Source organism: Gracilinanus agilis, chromosome 2 (assembly GCF_016433145.1).
Source record: "Gracilinanus agilis isolate LMUSP501 chromosome 2, AgileGrace, whole genome shotgun sequence".
Taxonomy (NCBI): domain Eukaryota; kingdom Metazoa; phylum Chordata; class Mammalia; order Didelphimorphia; family Didelphidae; genus Gracilinanus; species Gracilinanus agilis.
This window is the reverse complement of record NC_058131.1, coordinates 186,124,379-186,148,320: the sequence shown is the minus strand read 5'-3', so window position 1 is coordinate 186,148,320 and position 23,942 is coordinate 186,124,379. Positions and strand designations below refer to the sequence as shown.

Below are 23,942 nucleotides of genomic sequence, written 5' to 3'. Positions count from 1 at the left end.
AGTTTGTGAAAAATCACTGAGATTTTTTGTGATTTTTTTTTCATATTTTCATGATATATATTTTTCATGATGTGTCATTTCAAATTATACCAGACCATTTCAATCTTCTGAATGTAACTTGAACCACAAAGACTATTTGTTTGGGACTTTGTCTTTACTGGGGTAAATCAGTGCCCCATTCCTTCATGAGGGACAAATCAGGGTAGAGTTAACAAGAGTGGGAGAGAAGAGAGATCTGGTCTCTTCAGTCTCTTGGAGGAAAGGGGATTTGATATCCAGTTTCTAGAGAAAAGATACACAATGCCATCCTTTCTTCAGGCTATCAAGGGAGAAACAGTCTGTGAAGAAGCCAATGTGTAGAACTTCAATCATGTCCTTATTTTCAGTTTGCTACACTAGAGATTTTCAGTAATTTCCTTTGGGTGAAGCCTGGCACTCTCAGTTGGTTGAGTTGAGCTACTTCCTTCCCAATGGGGTATCTCCTTCAATCTATATTTTCTAATAAATATTCTCATATGTATACTCTTTCTGATTTCTGTTTTGCTTTTAACTTGGGTTTAGTTACTATTTTCTTGTGTGCCAATTATGTAACTGGCAGTTGAGGGGAAGAGAGACAAGCTCTATATATAGAGTTTGGGGACCTCCTTCCCCGTCATGGAACAGTGATCAGGAGTTCAGCTTGAACTTTAGTTACTTTCTCTAGACTAATAGTATTTAAGGGAAAAGATAGATATAATTCTAGCCTGCTACTCCCTCTCTCTGAGGAGAGCAAAGGGTCCAGCCTCTAGTCACAACCACCTGTTTCCTCTCTCAGTAGGAATTAAAGTCTCCTTTGGAGAAGTGTTAAGGGAGGAAAGACTAGAGATGTATCTCTTCTGGTCTCCTTGTGAGCCACATACTTAAGTATAGCCAATCTCTCTTACTAAAGGCTTTGCAATTAGGAGCAGCTAGATAGCATAGTGGGTAAAGTGTCAGGTCTGGAGTTAGGAGAGCATGGATTCAAATTTGGACTCATACACTTCCTAGCTGTGTGATCCTAGCTCTTACTGCTCTTCTGTTTTAGAATTGATATTAAGACAGAAGGTAAGAGTTTAAAAATAAACAAACAAGAGGCCTTATATTTTTGTGGTTTTGATATGCTAGTCATCAAATTCTATTCCCCCAAATGTTGCAGTTTCTATGAATACCTATTGATATTTATAGATTTAGTTGGCATTCTTTCTGTCCTTTCACTTCCTAATATAAGCATGACAAAGGTGGCTAGCTGACTTAACTTTTGATATTCTTGGGGATTTGTGATAAAATGATTTAGCTTAAACCTTTTTCACCTTTTTGTTTTTAGTGCTGCAGATCACATAATAATAGAGTTCTAAGTTCAAGTGATCATCTGTATTCTTTTATTATACTAGAATTTTGTTGCATAAAATATTTCTTGAGTCATATTGATTTTTAATATCAGTCAATGTGCCTTTGGCACTCTGGTTCACAACTTTGTCCCCCAAGGCCTTTGATTACAACTAAGCCCCCAGAACCAGTTTTGAGGTCAACAAACCCTTAATGACCTTTTTGTTAGCAGAGGTGGCTCCCCAGCCTCCCCCCAACTCCGACTACCCCTAGTTGCTAGACATAAAGAACATGATGAGGATGAGAAAACCAGACTGGAAGTTCACTTACACATATATCCAGGGTTTTCCCACTGCCTGGCCTGGTTCAGAAGAGGCTAGTAAAAACCAGAAAATCCTAAATTCTCCCCCCCCCCCAGCTGAGAGACAGACCCACCCAAAGGTGCTGGTGGACTACATGCCCTTAGTGGATATGGAGGATGTGATGATCATGCACAAGAAGCTAGACCCCAAGTTTTTCTTCACCTATATGCAGTTCCTCTACAACCACCTGAGAGGTATCACAGGCTAGGTTTGTAGCAGGAAGAACTGCAAGGCATCCCTACCAACATCATCCATATATGCCCACCCCTCCTCTCTCCCAGAGCAAGCGACTTGAGGGGAGAGACTGCTCATAGATGTCCTCCCACTTCTCCCCTCCAGTATGTGGATAAAAAAAGGCTTACATAATGGCACTTTCCCCTCTCCCCTGCCCAGGCACCATCACCCACTCACTAACCCACCCCCACCTCCATCCTATAGCTCCAACACTCCTGCTACTCATAGTGTTTCCTGGAATTCTAATAAATTATTCATTTTCAAATAAAATAATAAAATCAATAAGCAAACAGTAATTGACTAGATACTATTTTTATCATACTATGGGTGATACAAAGCTATACCATATGATCCTTTCCCTTAATTTTGTTTGGGAAGGTACAGAGATAGAAAGATAATTGACAATCTGAAGTAGCATATGATGATGGACAAAATCAATGATACTGGTAGTAAGTGCTACTGAATTAAAAAGAAGGAGAGATCACTTGCCTGGAATATTTCATGGTGAAGGGGAATTAGGCTTGAGTTGTGTTTGAAGGAAGAGAAAGGTTCAAAGCAGTGAAGAAGGAGGAGGGAAGAAGCAAGAGATGTTGGTTGGTTATGTAGGCAATGACCCTGAACCCTATGGAGGTACAATAAATTTAAGTCAGTTTGGTTGGAGCAGTATGTTTGAAAGCAAGAATATCAGGTGATATCTTTGGAAAATTAAATGGGAGTCAGATTATTGAGCACTTTGAATAGCATGTGAGCCTGGAAGATTTGGAAACTTTTTTCTCTACGTACTCAGGAGCCAATGAAATCTTTTCAATTAAAAGACTGACATTGTTACTTTGGTGCTTGTGTATAGATGGATGGGAGAAGAGATAGGTGGATTTTTCAATAATCTGGGTGTCAGGTGATGAGGGTGTGGGCTACAATAGACATAGTGGATATTTTCATTGTAAGTGATATTGAGTGTGATTATTTAACAACTTGTAGTTTTAATGCATGTCCCCAATAAATATTTCCAAGAGCCTCCACTTTATTCTAGTAACCCTAGATCCAGTAACAGACTATTATTAACTCTTACCGTCAACATGTCTTAAGTTCTTTAATGGGTTTGGACCTGTCGAGCCTGACCTGGACCCTCTTTTCTTTTCTCTACATAGTCTTTTGGTGACCTTACCAACAACCATGGCTTTAATTAACATCTTTATATAGGTAACTCACAGACTTGAGTATTCAGCACACAGTCAGACTGTACTACTTCCTCCCTGTGACCTTAGACAAATTAAGTAACCTCTCCTGGGCCACACTTACCTCAGGTATACAATGAGGGGGTTGGACTAGATCAGTGGTGTCTAAATCAAATAGAAGCACACCCATATACAGTACAGTAACTTAGAAAGCCATATTTAATGAAGATTAACATTATCTATGTGGCATTATATATTTTTTTCTTTTGTTAAACATTTTCCACTAGACTCAGTCAGGAAATCTGTGTTGAAGTTCCATCTTTCATTTCCCAGCCCTGTGACTGACCAAAATACTTTAAACTCAATGAATTCATTTCCTCATCTCTAAAATGAAGGTAAAGGCACCTTTTAGACTTATTCTGCAAGATGTAAAAAGCCTATTATAAAGGTGAGATATTGTTATGCTGGTACTTTAGAATCCTACAGTTTTTAATATGAAGAATCATCTCAGTGTGTTCTTGAGTGAAATCTGAATCCTTAACATTTACAAGAGCCATGACAGATAGTCATTGAGTTCATGCTTGAAGATCACTTTTAAATCAGAACTCACTACTGCCTGAAACAATTTAGTCCATTTTTGATCAGCTCTGATTATTAGGGGATTTTTCTCTAAATTGAGCCCAAATCTTACTCCACTCCTATTGATTATAGTTGAGAAGGTATATAATGCAATCTGGAAAGACCTAGATTCTAATCTTACTTGAAAAATGTGTGTACTGTGTGGACATGTGACATAACCTCATTGCAAGTCACTTAACCACTCTAAGCCAGTTGCTTCATCTGCGAAATGAATATTTTAATACATATAATAGCTATCTTACAAGATTGTTGCATAGCTCAAATAAAACGAAGTACAAAGCACACTGTAAACCTTAAAGTACCATATCCATATCAGTTATTATTTCAACAGAACCTATGATTTTATCAACATAGAGAACTTCTAGTGAAGAAGTTCCCTCTTTCAATGTGAATTGGCAACCACACCCCATTTTAGACAGTTTCCTGGGGCAACTAAGATTTTAAGTGACTTACTTAGGGTCCCTCATCCAGTACATGTCAGAAGCAGGATTTGAATTTCTATTTTTCTCTCTGATTCTAAGATATAAGGGGAGTTTTCTTTGTGATTTCTTGCAATATGAAATCTATTGTTTTTTATCTTTGCTTTCTGGTAGTTTAATAGTTCTTTTTATTCTTTTTTTTTCAAATTATTTTAAAAGAAAATGTTAAAAACAAATAATTTTAAAAAGGAAATGCATCACTTTTTCCAAGGACACCTTGGACCATATTAAGTTCCCCAAACTTTTCTGCCAACTTACTTCTCCTCAAAAATTTACTTTTCTCTAATAATAGAGAAGGGCTTCAACATAATTTTGTGTTCTACTATCTAGACATACAATGAACTCATCTGAAAATGTCTTAAATTTCAGGATACTAATTATTAAGTTTTAAATTTCATATATCTATACCCATATTCTACTAACAACAAACAGCATCTCTACTCTGTCCTGTATTAAGCTTTTTGGGTCTACAAATTGAACAATTTGAAGATGTTTCCATGGGACAAAAGCAATACAAAAGAAGGCTAGAAGAAATCCCAATAATAAATGGTTTAAAAGTCTATAGGAGGGGCAGCTGGGTAGCTCAGTGGATTGAGAGCCAGGCTTAGAGACAGGAGGTCCTAGGTTCAAATCCGGCCTCAGACACTTCCCAGCTGTGTGACCCTGGGCAAGTCACTTGACCCCCATTGCCTACCCTTATCACTCTTCCACCTATGAGTCAATGCACAGAAGTTAAGGGTTTAAAATTTAAAAAAAAAAAGTCTATAGGAAAAGACTGAGAATAGGTGAGGAGGAAGAATCAGCTTTCACATACAGTGACTAATCAGGTAACAGGAACTGGTCAAATCAAATCCCTTTCACTGTACCAGGAGCAAATGCATTGCAAGAGTCAGTCACTTTAAAACCTAGTATGGAAGCCATGGAGGTCCATGTCTTTGGAAAAATAAAAATTAGTTCCTCTTCAAAAACATAAAGGGTACTTGGCCTAAAAGATTTATCTTGCTCCATTTCAAAGTGAGCAAAGCAAAGTTCTTGCCAGGAGGGACACTTGTAGGAAGTAGTGAAGTCTCTCAGAAATTCAGAGTACCTACAAATAAATGTACATCCTTGTTTGGCTGACTGACCAAGGTTGGCCACTTTCATTGGTTGAAGGAGAGGAGGAAGAAGAGATATAATAGAAACAAAAAAAGAAAACAAAAAACCCACACAATAAAAAATAATTTTTTTTCTACCAAGATGTTTATGCCTGTCATAATTTATTTCAGTTGGGCATCTCTTCAAAATGAATGCCTGAATTTGCCAATATTAAACAAGAGAATCCCAATTTTAGAAAGCTGAAAAAATTACAGACAAACAATTCCCAATCCCCTAACCCAACCCCCTTGGCCAAAATAAGTTCATCTCTGTCCAAGAAATAAGATAGTACAATGCATTGGCTTAGTGTTCTGGTACTACTGGCCAAGTGTTGAAAAGAACAGAGGTTTAGAAAGAATTGGCCCCAAGGGTTTTATAAATGAGGGAGAAAAGTGCTATAAAAAAGTATTACATGGACAGAGTCAATAAAACTGAAACCATTTTGTTTCAATATTTGAGATGAGTAAAATCAACTTTTGTTCTCCAATAGTATTCTGTACATTTATCCTATTATATTTAGGTATTCTCAAAGAATAGGATTCTTGGAGCATATTTACAGTTCAAATATGAAAAATAATTATTATATTTCCTGGAAGAAAGTCTGAAAAATGAAAATAAAATGGAAGATTCTGTAATTCTCCAATAAGCTAAGTATAAAGATATTGATGAAGCATTAGTTCTATCCTCCTCTCCAGACTCATATTTCTGCTGAAATATCCTGTATAGATGTACTGCTGTAATGTCAAATTGAATATGAAAATTATATCATCATATTCCAGACAAGACCAGTTTTTCCTCATGTCTCTCATGCTTTTTTTAATGGCATCATTATTCTTCTATTCTTAAATTTAGAAGTCTTCTTCTTTAATTACTTTCTCTTTATCTGTAGTAATTCACCAAATCTTGATCAAATTTCATCTGTTCTCTATTCAGGTTGATATCAGTCCCACCCTTTCCATTCCTACTGCTTCCTCCTAATCTAGCTCTTGCTGGGATCATTAAAATGAACAGTGTATTCTTGCCTCTACTTCTCCCATCAATCTATTCTCCATATTATTGACAAATAAATCTTACTAAAATACAGGTTTCAATACAGTACTCCCAGTATTGTACCTCATTTATGCACCTTCCTAGGATTCTTTAATCTCTAATTCTACCTGCTGAAATTCTACCCATTCTTCAAGGTTTATATTAAATGCCTTCTCTTTTAATAAGATTTTCCTAATTCTCCCCAGCTGAAAGTAATCTCTGATACCCAAGAGCTCCCCCAGAATTTTGTTTATAGAAGTCTTAAGTATTGGTAACAATCAATCTTATATGACCTGTTCTGTGTCTTGCTCCTTTTTGTTGTGGAAAGTTAATATTAATTTGTACCCCATTTTGGCACCCAAAACAAACCTTTTGATTTGAAAGCTCAGTTTGATCTTAGACAGAAGCTATAAACTGACTTCTTCCCCCAGACTGAGACAGGGTAGCGACAAGATCTTTATTTATCTGTAAATAAGAAGGATGGTAAAGTAATTAAATGAGCTAGGTAGAGCCATGTGGAGAAAAGTACATATGTGCTATACTGCTACTTTAAACATTATATGGTTACTCCCAATGTCTGGAAGACCAACCTCTTGTCCTGCTTGAGGTTTAAGTCCTGTTCACATAGGTCTTTCCAGCTTTTTCTGAAATCATCTTGTTCATCATTTCTTACAGCACAATAGTATTCCATCACCATTAGATACCAGTGTGTTCAGCCATTCTCCAATTGATGAGCATTCCCTTAATTTCCAACTCTTTGCCACCATGAAAAGGACTGTTATATCCTTTCCCATTTTTAAAATTTCTTTGGGATGCAGACCTAGTAGTGATATTACAGGATCAAAGTATATGCACAATTTTAGAGTCCTTTAGCTATAGTTCCAAATTGCTCTCTTGGATCAGTTCACAACTCCACCAACAATGCATTAAGGTCCCAATTTTGCCACAATTTTTATCACTTTCAACTTTTATCACTTTCCTTTACTATTATATTGGCCAGTCTGATAAGTGTGAGGTGATATCTCAGAGTTGTTTTCATTTGCATTTCTCTAATCAAGAGTGATTTGGAACATTTTTTTACGAGATTATTGATAGCTTTGATTCATCTGAATCTTCGTCTGAAAATTACTTGTTCATATCCTTTGACCATTTGTCAACTGAGGAATATCTCGTATTACTGGGTTCTCTTTGAAGGGAGACTTTAAGAGGAGATTTTTGATCTGTCTTCTAGCCCTCTAATCAGAGAGGCAAATGAAACTGAGGATACTGATGAAGTGTGAGTACCAAAGCTGAAGCAACTTGCAAGGTGATCAGTTTTTTCATGATGAGCTTATCCTGGCAAGGGTAGAGGTGAGGTAGGGGGTAGAGTGGGAGAAGCATGATGTTTGTGGAGTTGAAACAAAGCAATGCAGATGGTGGGAAATGAAGAGTAGGAAATATATTAAGTAAAATATTTTTGTGTGTTCAAAGAGAACATTAGACAGCATGAATATGCAGCTTGTAGTTAACGTTAGTGTTTCTGCTTCATTATTCTTTGAATATACTAAGCATGTTAGAATCCATGTCTGACTTTATAGATAGGACTATTCAGAACTCTTGATTTCATTGACTTGGGCAAGATAAGCAGATTAAACAAACCTTTTCCAAATAGAAGGAAGTTTGGCCTAATCATCATCATCATCATAGTAATAAAATCTGACATTTATATAGTGCTTTAAAGTTACATAGTGCCTTCATTCATTATTTCATATGACTTCTCAAAATCTAAGTATCTCAAAAGGACATTCAGCTGACTCATTGCTTTGATTAATTCTGTTTGGCTCAATGTAGAGGTAATTTGACATTTACATTACAGATAAGCCTTTTTCAAATGTGGCCTTTTTACATGTCCAGTGTATTTCTCTCTGTCTCTGAAGAGAGTCTATTGGGCATGACTGCAAATGTGTAGCTGTTGCCCTGTTAGCCTTAATATATGTAACCCTTCTTAGTAATCTTAACTATGCAGCTGCAGGAGGTATTCATGTTATGGCTGTGTAGCCAGAATGTCTAAATGAACCCCTAGTCAACTAGATTCTTTATCAGACAGCTGTAGGAAGTGCAATATTCTCTTTTTTTCCCCCAGTTGTGTTCCTGCCTTGTGTATATTTTTCCTTACTATTCTTTTTCCCATCTTGGGTTTTAAGTTTCCCTATGAAAACAATTCCCCCATTTCTTTCTGTGATGTGATGTACTCTCTTACTTGAGTTTCTCATTGACTTGGAACTAACTGCCCTTTCCTCCACCCAAACACCACAATGGGGGCCCTATTCATAGCCCTATTTCCTTTCAAGATATTAATAGATAGAAGACCAGACAGAGAAGTCTAGAAGTAGTCATTCACAGTCAGTGTTCCACAAGAAATCTGAAAGAAAAAGTAACATCTTCCTCAAAATTTTCTAGACTAGGGTATTCTTATGACATTGCAGAGTGAGATGTCCACAGGAATAAAATACTAAATAAGGAATCTTTCTGGATCCTCTTCTACCTTGTTGTTCCACTGAGTAAGTTCTTCAATTTCTCTATCACTACAGTAATGATCCCAATCACTCTTCTCCTGCATATTTTGTGAAGACCATGGCTTCTATTGTTCACATACCTGGAAATGCTTCAACACCAAATGTGCTGATATTTCCTTGCAAAGTGTTCCATAGGGAATCAAAGTTCTGATGAAAACTTAATCCGTGTAATAGAATGAGATCTGATTTAGGAGGAATAAAAGAAACACTAAACTACATATCTCTGAAAAAGTAATTCTCAATCCTGCAAATGTAGTCTCACCCAGGGAAGAGGGAACCCTAAAGGAGCATTAGCATATATTGGCATATGTGATATTAGTGTAGCTAGCTGGTTGAGGAAAAGTGACTGTCTCCTAAACTTCCTCAGGCTTAGTTTTATTTTTCATGGAGTAAATATTTATATATGTACATGTTGTTTCCCTACAGTAATGTATAACTTCCTTGAGGTCAGAGACCATTTTTTTTTATATCCCAAGTACCTAGCACAGTATCTGGCACATAGTAAGTATTTAGTGGCATAGTAAATAGATTGCTAGACTGGAAGCTAGAAAGATCTGAGTTCAGATCCAGCCTCTGACGCTTACTGGTTATATCATCCTGGATAAGTCAGTTAACTGCTGTCTGACTCAGTTTCCTTAACTGGAAAATGAGGATAACAGCATCTATTTCATATGATTGTATGAAGTTCAAATGTGATAATATATAAAATCGTTCATAAGCCATATAATACTATATACATGATTATTATTTTTAATGTTGGTTTTGCCTGATTGAGGCCTCAAATTTTGACTTGTTCAAGATTTGCCACAATTACATGGATTTTCTCTTACAGGAATATGAAGACCTTTTATTGTACCACTGAACCAGTCCTTCATTCTTCCAATCTTTCTTAGTGCTATAATTTTGATAGAAACTACTATAGTTAAGTTTCTGTGGGAAAAATGATTTTCATATTTTTGACCTTTTCTTTTTTTGTTCCTTCTCTTTTGAAATTTCTAGCCAACAAGAACATTAGTCATGACAAGCATGCCCTCTGAGTAAGTACTAGTTATTTTGATAACTTCCTATTCTGTGCAAAATGTTAGCTGAACATAAATGGCATTTACTTTCACATGCTGAACTGAATGAAATTTATTTATAGTCCACCCAAGGAATGCAACTTGTGTAAAGATTTAAATGGTTGCCCCTGTTACTCTGTGCCAACTATAAAAGTGAGAATATTACTTGGGTCATATGGGAAGTAAGAGGAGCACTTGTACAATACTTTGCTGTTCCTTATGCCCACAAATTAATCACAAGCTAAGAGCTTGGCTTCTTTTCCACACCATGGAAAGTATAATTGCTTTGTAAAGAATGTTAGAGACTACCCTAGGCTCTACATGCATTTTTCAAGCTCTTAAAGAAATAGTCCCTTTAATTCAGTGGGACACCATTTCCTCTGTGGTGAATCATTGGAGGCAGTTGTCCCTGAATATTTGTGGAAGAGTTAATTTTCTGGCATCCTCTTATCATCCTTCTTAAACACTTACACGGGAAAGAACGTCCAACACAAATATGGTTCCATATTCTGTGTTATACTTGGTTGCAGTTTTTAAAACTCTGTTTTTAGGGAAGGGAGGAGCAAGGGATTATATGATTTTTCACCCCCACAGATCTCTTTCAGGTTTGAGACATTCATCAAATTGTAGTGACATTTGTATGAAAATCCAAATTGGGGCGTGGTGGAGGGGAAGGATATGTATATTTAAAACACTTTTTAGCAAGATGTTTGTTTTTGTTTCACAGCATGAAATAAAGGGGCCAATACTTGAAACACCCTATTCATGATGAATGTTTTTTTAATTCCTATAATTTTCTCCATATGTATCACTAAATGAGTTCAATATATTCTAAGTGAAATAATGTTGAAATAATTTGATTTTGAATGTGAGTATAATTTTCTTTAAATGACACATTTTTGCACAAGCAAAAATGTAACCCTTATCTACTCATGAAATCCCATGCTTATAAATAAAACTTCTTGAAAATTTCAGACATTGTTTTATTTCACTATTTTCTTCATAATTCTTCCTCTGTCCCTTCCCTCCATTTGCTTTTGGATAAAAGTTAAAAGATAGATACTTAGTTCCAATCATGTGTGTAAGAGTATCACAGGATCACAAAATCAGAGCATGAAGGGGTCTCAGAGGCTATCTAGTCTAAATTCAATGAACATATGAGGAAACTAAAGCCCTAGGAAGTACCAGAGTTCATTCACTAAGTTTCAATGATATAGGCTTGTTCAAATTAGCTTCTCTGACCCTAAAGCCAATGTTTTTTTTTCATTGTAACATGTTGCTTCCTTGCCTTGGAAAGACACTTGTGATTCATATAATAACCAGACAGTTCATAGATACTAGCGATGGTGCCTATGGAGCATGGAAATTAGAATAGAAGAAGAAGAGGCAAGGACCTAAAAGACCATCTAGACCAGTGATGGGCAAACTATGCCAGCAGGCCAGATGTGGGCCCCCGGAAATGTTCTATCCAGTTGCATGACATTATTCCTAATCTGACGAATACAATGAGTAGGATACAATACAATGAAACTTCAAAAGAGTTGCCTTAGAAACGGACTGACAGATGAACATTTCCTTTCCTTTGGCCCCCTCTTTAAAAAAGTTTGCCCATCACTGGTCTAGACCAATTCATGCATGATATAGATGAAAAAACTGAGGACCTTAAAGAGGATTACATAGTTAATTATAGTGATACGGATTTGCAGTTCTTTCCATGAAAAGGAACTTTAAAATCAGAATGTAAATACCTAGGTCTCAAGTTCAAGGTCTGTCTGTCCAGGCTGTGTGACCTTGCTAAAGCTACTTCCCTTCTGAGGATCTCTGATCTCTTCTTTGTAAAATGAGTAATTAGATTATATTGGCTCCAAGAGCACCAATATTCCATGATTCTCTTCAGTGAATTGAAGATGGAATGAGCTATAAAGTGCTTGATAAGGGAAGTACTTCCTATTATAGGAAGGATAAAAAGGATTCTAAACATTAGCTATGGGGCAGAGCTTCCATGGACCACCTGTCACAAGCTATGGATAGCTTCTTAGACTGTTCTCTTCTCAGAATGATATTTTTAAATCCATAAAATAAAATATTTAGAATTAACAGGGAAACCAAAAGTTGATAAAAAATATAGATTATTTTTTTCCGTCTAAATTGATGGGCTCACTTGAAATTTCTCCACAATCCTCATAAGGGACTGTAGGTTAAGAATCCCTGTGTTCAAATTTTCTTTGACACTGAACTACCTATGTTACCTCAGGTGACTCAGTTTCCTCCTCTCTAAATTTAGAGGATTGAGCTATCTGGTTTCTGAAGTCTCTTACTAATCTGTGGTTCTGTGATCCTAAAATAATATAAAGGTAAAGATGTTCTGGCTACAGGATGTTGCAAGAGTTTGAAATAATACTGAAATTGATGGAGTCTGTAAAAATAATATCCTATCCATAAAAAATCTCATATAGCCTAAGGGACAGTTGAAAATAGTGGAAAAGGCACTATGGTGAGAGCCAGTTATAGTTTCACCTATGCCATTAATTAACTGGCCTTGGATAAGTCATGCTACTTTCCTGGGCCTCAATTTTCTTGACTCTAAGAGAAGAAATTGTCAATCTGTTTCTTCCTTTCTTACTCCTTACATAGTCCCATGTTCTTTCTAACCTTTCCAGGGATTTCAAAAATTGGGGGGGAAATCACCAACTTGGAAGAAGTGAAAAATTGAACATGAAACAACATGGTATAATGGACAGAGAGCTGAATTCAAGTATAGGCAAATCATTTAAACTCCCAGTACCCCAAGCAGCTCCAGAACACTTAAGTTGTAGAGCAAGCACCAGACTGCATTGGTAAAGGGAACTTCCCCATCCAAAATTCCATGAACAAATGAAATCAAAAAGTCTGGTCCAAAATTTGAAGATTGAGAATAGGAATATAATTTAACTTTAGCTTTCATTTTATTCAGGTTAGTTGTGTGTAGGTACTTGTGTGGGAGTTATTTGACTTAAGTTATGTTTTTAAATATCCGGGGTTTTTTTTTTTGTTTTGTTTTGTTATAGGAAACAGAATATCATCAAGCAGGTGGTAGACAAATTGAAGGACTTTTCTTTTTCATGTGAAGTGTGTGAATCTACAACCCATGTAGTTGCTGGGGAGCCTCGAAGAACTCTAAATGTACTGTTGGGAATTGCCCGTGGCTGCTGGATTGTTTCTTATGAATGGGTAAGTAATATATTGGCATTTGTTAATCTGCTCATTTTAAAATGGACAGTTAATATACCATTCTGCCTTAAAATTACACTTTTTTTTTAAACCCTTGTACTTTTCGGTGTATTGTCTCATAGGTGGAAGATTGGTAAGGGTGGGCAATGGGGGTCAAGTGACCTGCCCAGGGTCACACAGCTGGGAAGTGGCTGAGGTCGGGTTTGAACCTAGGACTTCCTGTCTCTAGGCTTGACTCTCACTCCACTGAGCTACCCAGCTGCCCCAAAATTACACTTTTAATAGGTTGTCTTTTTTTTTTTTTTTTGGCTAGTTTTCAACTCAAAAGGTTAAGAATGTGGTGAGAGTAGAGGTTAAAAGTAGAGAAAAGTGACATAAATAGCCTTCATAATGATATTTGCTCAGCCAATGACCAAAAGGCTAGAACAGATTTAGGATGAATGTTCCTTCAACTGAATGATTGATCTTCCATGTTTGAATTAGAAATGATATGACTTACATGGTCATCACTAACTAGACTGTTAGTGAGTGTTTAAAAAGCAGCAAGAATTCCATGATTGTTTTTACAGGTGGATTTGTTTAAGATGAAACATGTTCATTTAATCCCATTTGGATATGTTTTATCACATACATAGCTATACATTATATATATTCCATCAAATCTGTGCATTCAGTGTGTTTTCTCATATATCGTTTTCAACATTTATAAAATTTATTTTGCCTGCTATATCTTTTTTAAATTTAATTTTTCCCTTGATGATGATTATTTTGTCCCACTTACAAAAAATAATTTTTGATGTTTGTTTTCTAACATTTTGAATTCTGCATTCTCTCCATCTCTTTCTCTTGGCAAAGATAAGCAATTTGATTTCTGTTACACATGTTCTATAATATAAAACGTATTTCCATATTCATTATGTTGTGAAAGAAGACACCTTAAAGAAAACTATGAAGACAATAAAGTGAAGAATGGTCTACTCCAATCTGCCTTTAGACTCTATCAGTTCTTTTTCTGGAGGTAGACATTGAATCCTTGCCTTGGAAAGTACACTTGTGATTTATATAACAACCAGACAGTTCACAGATACTAGCATTGGTACCTACAGAAGAATGGAAATTTAGAAGAATTTTTCAGTATAAGTCCTTTGAGATTGTCTTGGATTTTTTTTATTGCTGAGGATGGCAAGTCATCCACTGTTATTCATCATACATATTGCTATTGCTATGTATAATGTTCTTCTGGTTCTGCTCACTTCACTCTGCACCAGTTTATAAAGTTCTCTCCAGGTTTTTCTGAAATCCTCCTGCTCATTTTATAGAGCACAATAGTATTTCATCATACCACAGTTTGTTCTATCATTCCCAAATTGATGGGCATTCCTGTAGTTTCTAATTCTTTGCCACCACAAAAAGAGCTTCTATAAATATTTTTGTATAAAGAAGTCTTTTTTCTTTTAAAAAACGTCTATATGATACATACCTAGTAAGGATATTGCTGAATCAAAAGGGTGTGCACAATTTATGTGCCTTCAGGCATGGTTCCAAATTGCTCTTCAGAATGGTTGGATCAGTGGACAATTCTACCAACAGAGCATTAGTGTCCCAATTTTCCCACATCTTCTCTAACATTCATCATTTTCCTTTTCTGTCATTTTAGCCAATATGCTTTGTATAAGGTGGTAACTCAGAGTTGTTTTAATTTGCATTTCTCTCATCAGTAATGATTTGGAGCAGTTTTTCATGACTACAGAAACCTACTATTCTAATTTTGCTTTGTATATACATTTTTTTGACAACTTAGATTTGGCATTTATAAAACTTCTTTTTCAAGGAATGAAATATATTTGGCAAAAGTAGGTTTAAATCAATAGAACAATTCTCTACAAACAAATTTCAGTAGTTTTTGAAATATCCTAGGTGAAGATATTTTTTTCTTGTAATAATCTAGCTATTGAGCTGTTTATATAGCCTTATTACTGTAGCAAGTATGTGGCATCAGTGGTTAGGAGTAGAAAGCTCATAACAGTTGTAATTTCAAGCCCATTTTTGAGTGCCAGTTCAGTTTTAGTTTCAGTTAAAATACTAATTGGTTATTGGCTTCAATTGTGAGTTAGAGTAGATGTTCTCCTGAGGGAGTTTCTCTAACTCCAACATATTGTGGCTCTGTATAGAAATGTTTTAAATCCATTTTTATATAAATTAATTTATTTTAACTCTAGAATTTAACTCTAGAATAAACTAATTTATTTTAACTATTTATTGAAATAACTCTCATTTGACTAGCATTCTTCAAGAATGAGACTTAACTAACAAGAATGAGAAATAACTGCATTTGTGGGTTATTAGGGTTAATCCGTTATTATACAAGGCAAGAAATATACTCTATTAGACACAGAACCCCATAACTGAAATTTTATTTTGGATGTCTTTAGATTTGTTGGTGTCTCAGTATTATATTCTCATATAGTCCATTGTCAACTATCAGCCTTCCAGGAACAACAATCACAGTGTTAATTGTCTTGAAAGAAGGTTAATATAGGAATAATGAGTCTTTATGCGAAAACACTTTGAAAACTATAAAGTGATTATATATATTATGTGAATATATATAATTATTATCATTTTTATTATTTCTATATCTTGTGTTTCATGGGGCTCAGATAGAAACAAGTCTTTAACCTACTATTATTCTTTTATTTTTAATGTTCAGTAAATTATTTTACAGAGAGAAAAAATTTATTTCTATAATTGAATGGAAGCATTGGGACACAGGCTTCTCTTCTATAGTCTTACTGAAAGTATCTTCAAGATAATAACATCAATAGTGTTCATTATGGCAACATCCATGAAAAAATGTTTTTTCTTAAATTTGTGTGGGCTAATGATATTTCAGGGTGATTATTGACTGGTTTTTATCTATGCTATTACTTGTTCATAGTTTACTTGTTGAGTTTTCATGAATATCTTGAGGTTTGTATTTTTAAATACAAGGTTATGTTGTCTTCATGTTTGTGAAGAGTAGTTAGCATTTATAAAACACTTAAAAATTTTCAAAGCACTGTACATATGTTATCTCATTTGATCCTTACAACAATCACATGAAGTAGGTGCTAGCTATTATTATTCCCATTTTACAATTGAGGCTGAAAGGGTTTAAATAAATTGCACAGGATTATATAACTAGTATTTGAGATAGTAAGCATTTATTAAATACCTATTCTGTGCTAGATACCATGCTAAGCACTGGGGGTACAAAGAAATGCCAAAGACCATCCTTTATCTCAGGTAGCTCAGTTTTCTAGGGGAGACAATATGCAAATAATTATGTATAAAGGAGTTCTAGACAGAATAAGTTTTAGGAGATAATTTTCTCTCTAGAAGGCACTATCATTATGAGAGATCAGAACAGTCTTCTTAAAGAAGTGATAGAATTTGAACTTGGATCTTCCTGACTCTTAAGACCAAGATTCCATTCACAACAGTACCTAGATGCCAAAAAAAAAAAAAAAGTAGAAAATTGAGATTCTGGTATATTAGACTGGCTGCTTGACCTTGTCTTTCTAGATATTTGATAGTTGCTAGTGTTTTTTCAACCTACAGTGTTCTGTTGCAGTTTCTACAATTTTCTTGAAAACTCTTCACTGACCAATAAGTCTAAGGTTCTTAGGAATGTTTTCTTCAGTTTCTGATAGTAGTGAGCTGACCCTGGGTCACTATCATAAACTCCTCCATTTTTGTAAGCAAATGCACTGGATTTAGCCATTTTTAGGATTTTTTTGTTGTTATGTTGTTTGATGATTTTGTGATATTATTTCTATTTTTTCTTGTTCTATTATTATATTCAGATGATTCTAGGATAAGTTACTATCTTATATCTATTTATGATTAATGTCTGACAAACTCTCAATAGGTCAATAAAATTTTAAATAGGGTTGGCAATGTTTAAGCTCATCTTCTGTATACTCATTGAAAGTATCTTTGGGAAATTCCAGTAGTAGATAAGATAATGACAATGAGACATACTTCATCCTTCATCCCCTTCCCAGCTGGTTTTGACTTTTTCTATTAAGTCTGCTTATTTTGAGAACTTTTTACTGCATACTATAATTTTAAATTTATGAATCTGGTATGGCATTATTTATTAAAACATAGGCCTTAAGCTTTTATGAATCAAATTGGGTACAATAATTTTATCAGTAATAATGGTCTGATTTCAGCATAGTTAATTGGTTGATTCTATTGAATATTTTGGTGTCCATATTTCTAGTAAGAAATTTGTCATCTGTTAGTTTGTGAAAGATACTATGTTTCTTTCATGTGAGAGACTAACCTTAGTTTTCCCTTTGTAACTTAACTAAACTGGTGGTTATGGGGAATATTATAGGTATATTTTACATAGATTTTTGGCACTTAATCCTAGTGCCTCCAGACCCGAATGAGAATCTCACCAGTCCACAAGAGTGTCTCCAGTCAGGCTTTCCAACAACCAAAAACTGAGGCCAAAGAGGCTGAGCCACAAAGGGCAGTCCTTCACACCAAGAAGGCAAGAGTCTCACCTGAGTAAGCATCCCTTTTCAGCCTAAGTCTAGAATGCAGGGAGTCGAATCCTCACCAGAATCCAAAGTCTGGATCAGGAATCCAAAATCCAAAGAGCCAAAAGATGCTGAAAACCACCAAAAACCTTCAGCACACACGAGGCCAAGACTGCCAAGAATCCCACCAAAATCCAAGAATGAAGAGTAATTCCTGAATCTCTCTCAGGCTCCTGCTTATATACAATTTTCTCCACCCATCAGCTCTCCTTGTCACATCTCAGGAATCAATCATGGGCTTTCAATTTGCCTGAGTGAGAGGGGGAGGCAGTGCTTGTGGCCTCATGAACTCTCTGTTAGTGTCTTACTAAATTTAAGTAGGGGTACTTTAAGTTCTTGATTAACTTAAAATAGACAAAGGGAATAAAAATTCCCCTTCATACTTTCCCTGAATTGCAGTCCATAAAACTTTTTGGACATTTAAAACTAGATGTCCTGTAAGTATTTCAAACTCCATATGTTTAAAACTGATATCGTTATATTTCTCACCAAACCTACCCCTATTTTGAACTTTCCTAATTTTGTCTATGGAGCTACCATCTTGCCAACAATGTAGACTGACAATCTTGGTTGTTATCCTTGAATCCTTATTCCCCATGCCCTTCATTTCCTATCAGTTGCTAAATAGTTATTGTTTTCTATATCTCCACAACTTCATAAGTTAGGCTCATCTCACTTCTTGCCTGTTCTTTTACAAGAGCTTTCTGAGTGGTCTCCTTGCTGTAAGTCTCTCCTTTTTATACAATCTGTCTTCCTCACTACTACCAATTTGATTTTCCTAAAGTAGAGTGCTGACTAGGGTTCTCCTCCTGCCGTTCTTCCAATGGCTTCCTATTCCAGAATCAAATATAAACTTCTTTGGTAGGTATGTAAAACTCCTTACAGTCTTCCCTCTACTTACCTTTTTAGTCTTATATATTACCTCCTCACCATTAAGGGAATTGGAGGTTGTCTGTGCTCCTCAAATAACTCTGAAACCTGTCTATCATGTTCCTTTAGAGGCAGTTGGATACACAGTGGATAGAGTACTGGGCCTGGAGTCTAGATAACCCAAGTTCAAATCAGTCCTCAGAATCTTGTGAGCTATGTGACCTTTGGCCAGACACTTAACCTCTGTTTGCCTTAGTTTTCTCAACTGTAAAATCAGAATATTAACAGAAGGACTAAACCATTATCAGCAAAGCAAATTTCTAAGACATCTATAAGGGACACACAATGAAAAATGCTTTCCACAGCCAAAGAAGGAACTATTGGAGTTTGATTGCAGGTCAAGGCAAACCATTTCCCACTTTATTTCTTCATGAGTTTTTAATTATATGTTTAATATGTGCTTTCTGTTCATGGCATGAGCAATATGGAAATATGTATTGCCTGAAAGCACTGGTATAATCTAAATCATACTATTTACTGCCTGGAGTGAAGGAGAGAGAGAATCTGAATAAAAAAAATCAGAAAACAATTGTCAAAAATTATTTCTGCATGTAATTGAAAAAAATTTTTTAAATAAAAATATTATCATCATTAGTCTGGATATAGGTATAGATACATCCTTACTAGGTGTGCAGATGGCACAAATATGAAGGGGATGGCTAACTCTGGATGACAATCAAAATACAAAAAAATATTGAGCCTCACCACTTCCTAGCAGTGTGATCCTGGGCAAGTCATTTAACCCCCCTTGCCTAGTCCTTACCGCTCTTCTGCTTTGGAACCAATACACAATATTTATTCTAATATAGAAGGTAAAGATTTTTTTTAAAAGATATTGACAGGCTACAGATTGGACTGAAAGTAATAAAATGAAAATTAGTGGAGATAAGTATAAAATCTTATATGTGGATTTTAGTCACTATATTTGGATAATTCTAAAGTGCCTTCAAAAATGGTTCACAGGGGCAGCTGGGTAGCTCAGTGGAGTGAGAGTCAGGCCTAGAGACAGGAGGTCCTAGGTTCAAACCCGGCCTCAGCCACTTCCCAGCTGTGTGACCCTGGGCAAGTCACTTGACCCCCATTGCCCACCCTTACCAATCTTCCACCTATGAGACAATACACCGAAGTACAAGGGTTTAAAAAAAAAAATTGGTTCACAGCTCCAGCAGCAACACATTAAGTGTGCCTATCTTCCGTTGATCCCTTGAACACCGAGTATTCCCATCTTTATTAATATTTGATAATTTGTTTGTGATAAGGTGAAATTTCAGGGTTGCCTTGATCTGCATTTCTTATGCTATTTGTGATATTGAATACTCTTTCTTGAGATATTAACTTTATAATTCTTTTGAAAACTGTTTATTCATATCTTATGACCACTTATACATTAGGGAATGGCTTCTTCTCTTACACATATCCTTTGATTGTTTTTCTATATCTGAGATACAAAACTCTTACCAGAGAAATTTGATATAAAACCTTTTTCATATTCATCTGTTTTCTGTCTTATCCTAGATGCATTACTTTTTTCTGTGAGAATCAGAGGTCTCTCATAATAAAAATGATATAACAAACCATAGTCAATAGTAAAATTGGGATAGGAAAACATATTTTGAGTCACAAAAGTAAAAAAAAACAAGGCCTAAATGTTTCTACAAGACCAAGTATTTAGAAGTATGTTAGGAGAAAATATAATAACATCAATATACTCTGCATGGATATTTAGTCACATGTTCTCTCACACATTGTATTAATCTAGTTAAATTGTCCTTCTTCATTATTTTCCATGCCACTGTCCTCTTGGAAATTCTATTTTTCTTTATAACTCAAGTGGTATCTTATATATGAAAACATTCTTGAGCTACACCTCCCCAGCTCAGCTGATAGTCTTTGCTCCAAAATTACCTCATACTTCTTTTGTAGAAGAGAGAGCATAGAAGTAGCCAGGTACCAATGGATAAAAACCCAGGCCTGGAGTCAGAGATATGTAGGTTCAGATCTGGTCTCAGACATTTCCTAGCTGTGTGACCCTAGAGAAGTCACTTAACCCTGACTGCCTAGCCTTTGCTTCTCTTTTGTCTTAGAATTGATGCTAAGACAGAAGATAAGAGTTAAAAAAAAAAAAAAGAAAGAAAAGAAAGCATAGCAGAATGTTTAAAAGAGTTGGTCTCAAAACTAGTAGGACTTGGGTTCCAACTTTGTCTCTGACATATCCTGGATGTGGCCCTGAGCAAGTCCCTTTACTTTTTAGTATTATGGAAAATTGTGTAAGACTAAGTTGCAGCAAGAACACCTAGGTGATCTATTTCCTTATTATCTCATGTTTCAGGTACCTGATATTCATTCTTTTGTCTATCTTTCCCAGTTCAAATTCATCATTCTTGACAAAGAAAACATAAGCAACATAAGAATTTAATAATTCTGCCTTTTTAAGTCATTTCCCCCCTTTTGTAAACCTCTTTTTGCCTCCACTATAGCTTTAAAAAGCAGCAACCTTGTTTTATTGCTTTTCACTTTTATGCTTCTTTCATTTCATTCTGAATTTTCATAATCCTGACAAAGTTTTTATAATATCTTCTTGTTCTTTTATCTCTCTCTCCATTAATTACTCTTGTTTCCATTTTCTATGTGTATCCTCAGATTTAATAAGCCTTCCCATAGAGAGATTTCAGATACTTTTAACTGTGCTTTTAAGACAGAAAGAAGAAACTCTTCAAAACAGGGAGACCATTAAGTGTCATGGCAAAGAATGTTTTTGAGACCCTAAAAGAGAACTAATAAAAATATTCTCATTTCTGATACAATATGAGGACAGTTAACTGTGATGGCAAAAGAGACTGTGGGAGATAAATAAATAAAAAACCATAAGCAGAAATATTTTTGTTAAAACATGTATATAATATATAAGATTTACAAAGACTTTTTAATGGTGTTATCTTATTTGACTTGCCTGTGGAGAAGACATATTGAAGAGGTGATATACTGAGGAGAATTTCTTTCTTTTTTTGTGGTAATTTATTTTTTTACCAATTACATGTAATAAATTTCCACATAAGTTTTCCAAAGTTATATGATTCAAATTGTCTCCCTCCCTTTCTTCCCTCCCCCTTCTGGAGCTGGCAAGCCATTCGATATGTGTTATTATGAAGATATATTTCCATAATTTTTATTTTTATAAGTGAATAATCATATGAAACCAAAACCCCAAAGTAAAAACCCAAATAATCAAGTGAAAAATCATATGTGTTCATCTGCAGTCCAATTCCAACAGTTCTTTCACTGCAGGTAAATAGCATTCTTTGTTGTAAATCCCTCAGAATTGTCCCTGGATCATTGTATTGCTGAGAGTAGCTAAGTCTATCACATTTGATCATTCCACAATATTGCTATTACTATGTACAACATTATCCTGTTCTGCTTATTTCATTCTGCATCAGTTCATATAGATTTTTCATCATAGATCATATAGTCTCCTGAAATCATCCTGTTCATCATTTCTTACAACACAATAATATTACATCACCATCACATACCACGATTTGTTTTTTGCCAAAATAAGAAGAGAAGCTATAAATATTTTTGTATAAGTAGATCCTTTCCCCTTTTGAAGAAGAATTTCTTAAGGGAACTGAGTGAATTTAACTGACTTTTGTTCTTGATAAGAATGGAACAGTGTTAAATCTTATTCCATGGACAAAAATAGTTAACTCATATTTCTGAGGAGATTTGAGAAAATATTCTGAGAAGAACCAAGTTAACTATATTCTTAAGAATACTGATTTGATAATACCTTGATAACAGGGCAGGAAGCATAATTCCCTTTAACCTCCACACCTTCACCTACACATTTCAACTAATGCTGCCAGCTAGGGAAGATCTGACTTCAGGGCTCATTAATACTCCATCACCTAATCTAGTCAATCAGCAGAGCAGAGAAGAAGGCTCTTCAGGACAGAATAGCCCAAACCCATAGATTCAGCAAATAATCAGAGTAGCAAGATAAGCAAGTAGCAATGACAGGGGGCAAAGAAGGAAAACATATGAGTAAACAACAGAAAAAGACAAAAGAAATTACAATTGACAGCTTCTATTCAGGTAATAAACAAAGAGCAAATGGAATACCAAGCAAAAATGCAGAAAGCCCAGCAAATTGTACTCAGGCTTTGGAGGAACTCAAAACACAATACAAAAAACAATTAAGAGAAGTTGAAGACAATTGGGAAAAGAAGTTAAAAAGCAAAATAAGTCATCTAGAAACAGAGTCACACATAAACTAAAACAAGAAAATGGTGTCTTGAAAGGCAGAATTGACCAGCTTGAAATTGAGGCAAAGAAAAGTGAAAGATTACCTATAAAGAAAAACAGACCAGAAGGAGAAGAATGACCAAAAAGCCAGGAATGAAATTCAGTCTTTAAAAATTAGAATCCAATAACTAGAAGCAAATGAAACAAAATCAAAAGAATGAAAAAATTGAGAAAAATATGAAACACTTCTTTGATAAATCTACAGACCTAGAAAATAGATCTAGAAGAGGTAATTTAAGAATTTTTGGACTATTGGAAAATTATGACAAAAGAAAAAATCTGGACATAATTCTACATGAAATTATCCAAGAAAATTGCCCCAATATTCTTGAACAAGAGGGAAAATTGGAGATTGAAAGAATCCACAGATGCACCTCCTGCATTTAATCCCCAATTGACAAAGCCCAAGAATGTTAGAGTCAAACTTAAGAACTACCATACCAAGGGAAAGATACTATAAGTTGCTAAGAAGAAACTATTCATATATCATGAAACCACAGTTAGGATAACACAGGACCTGGCTACATCCACACTGAAGGACTGAAAGGCATAGAATATGATATTCTGGAAAGCAAGGAAACTGAGTCTCCAACCAAGAATCAACTACCCAGAAAAATTGATTGTATTCTTACAGGGGAAAGTATGGTCATTTAATAAAATAGAATACTTCCAAGCATTCCTAAAGAAAAGACCTAACTTAAACAGAAAATGTGATGCCCAAACATAGAATTCAAGAGAATCACCAAAAGGGAATTAAGAAAGGGGGGGAAAACTTTTTTAAGAGACCTAATAAGTTCAAATGATTTGTATTCCTATCATCATCAGGGTACTTAGAGGGTACGGTGATAAACTTTATATGATGAAATGTCAAAATATATATATATATATATATATAT

The 23,942-nt window shown here is 35.2% G+C and overlaps 1 protein-coding gene across 1 annotated transcript in view; it reads left to right on the top strand.

Moving 5' to 3' along the window:
- Positions 1–23,942, top strand: part of MCPH1 (microcephalin 1) — a 306,661-nt gene that overhangs the window by 75,913 nt on the left and 206,806 nt on the right. The window contains exons 10-11 of the mRNA XM_044663596.1: positions 9,951–9,988; positions 13,057–13,219. Of these exons, the coding sequence (XP_044519531.1) occupies positions 9,951–9,988; positions 13,057–13,219 (201 nt within the window). The remainder of the gene's footprint in view (positions 1–9,950; positions 9,989–13,056; positions 13,220–23,942) is intronic.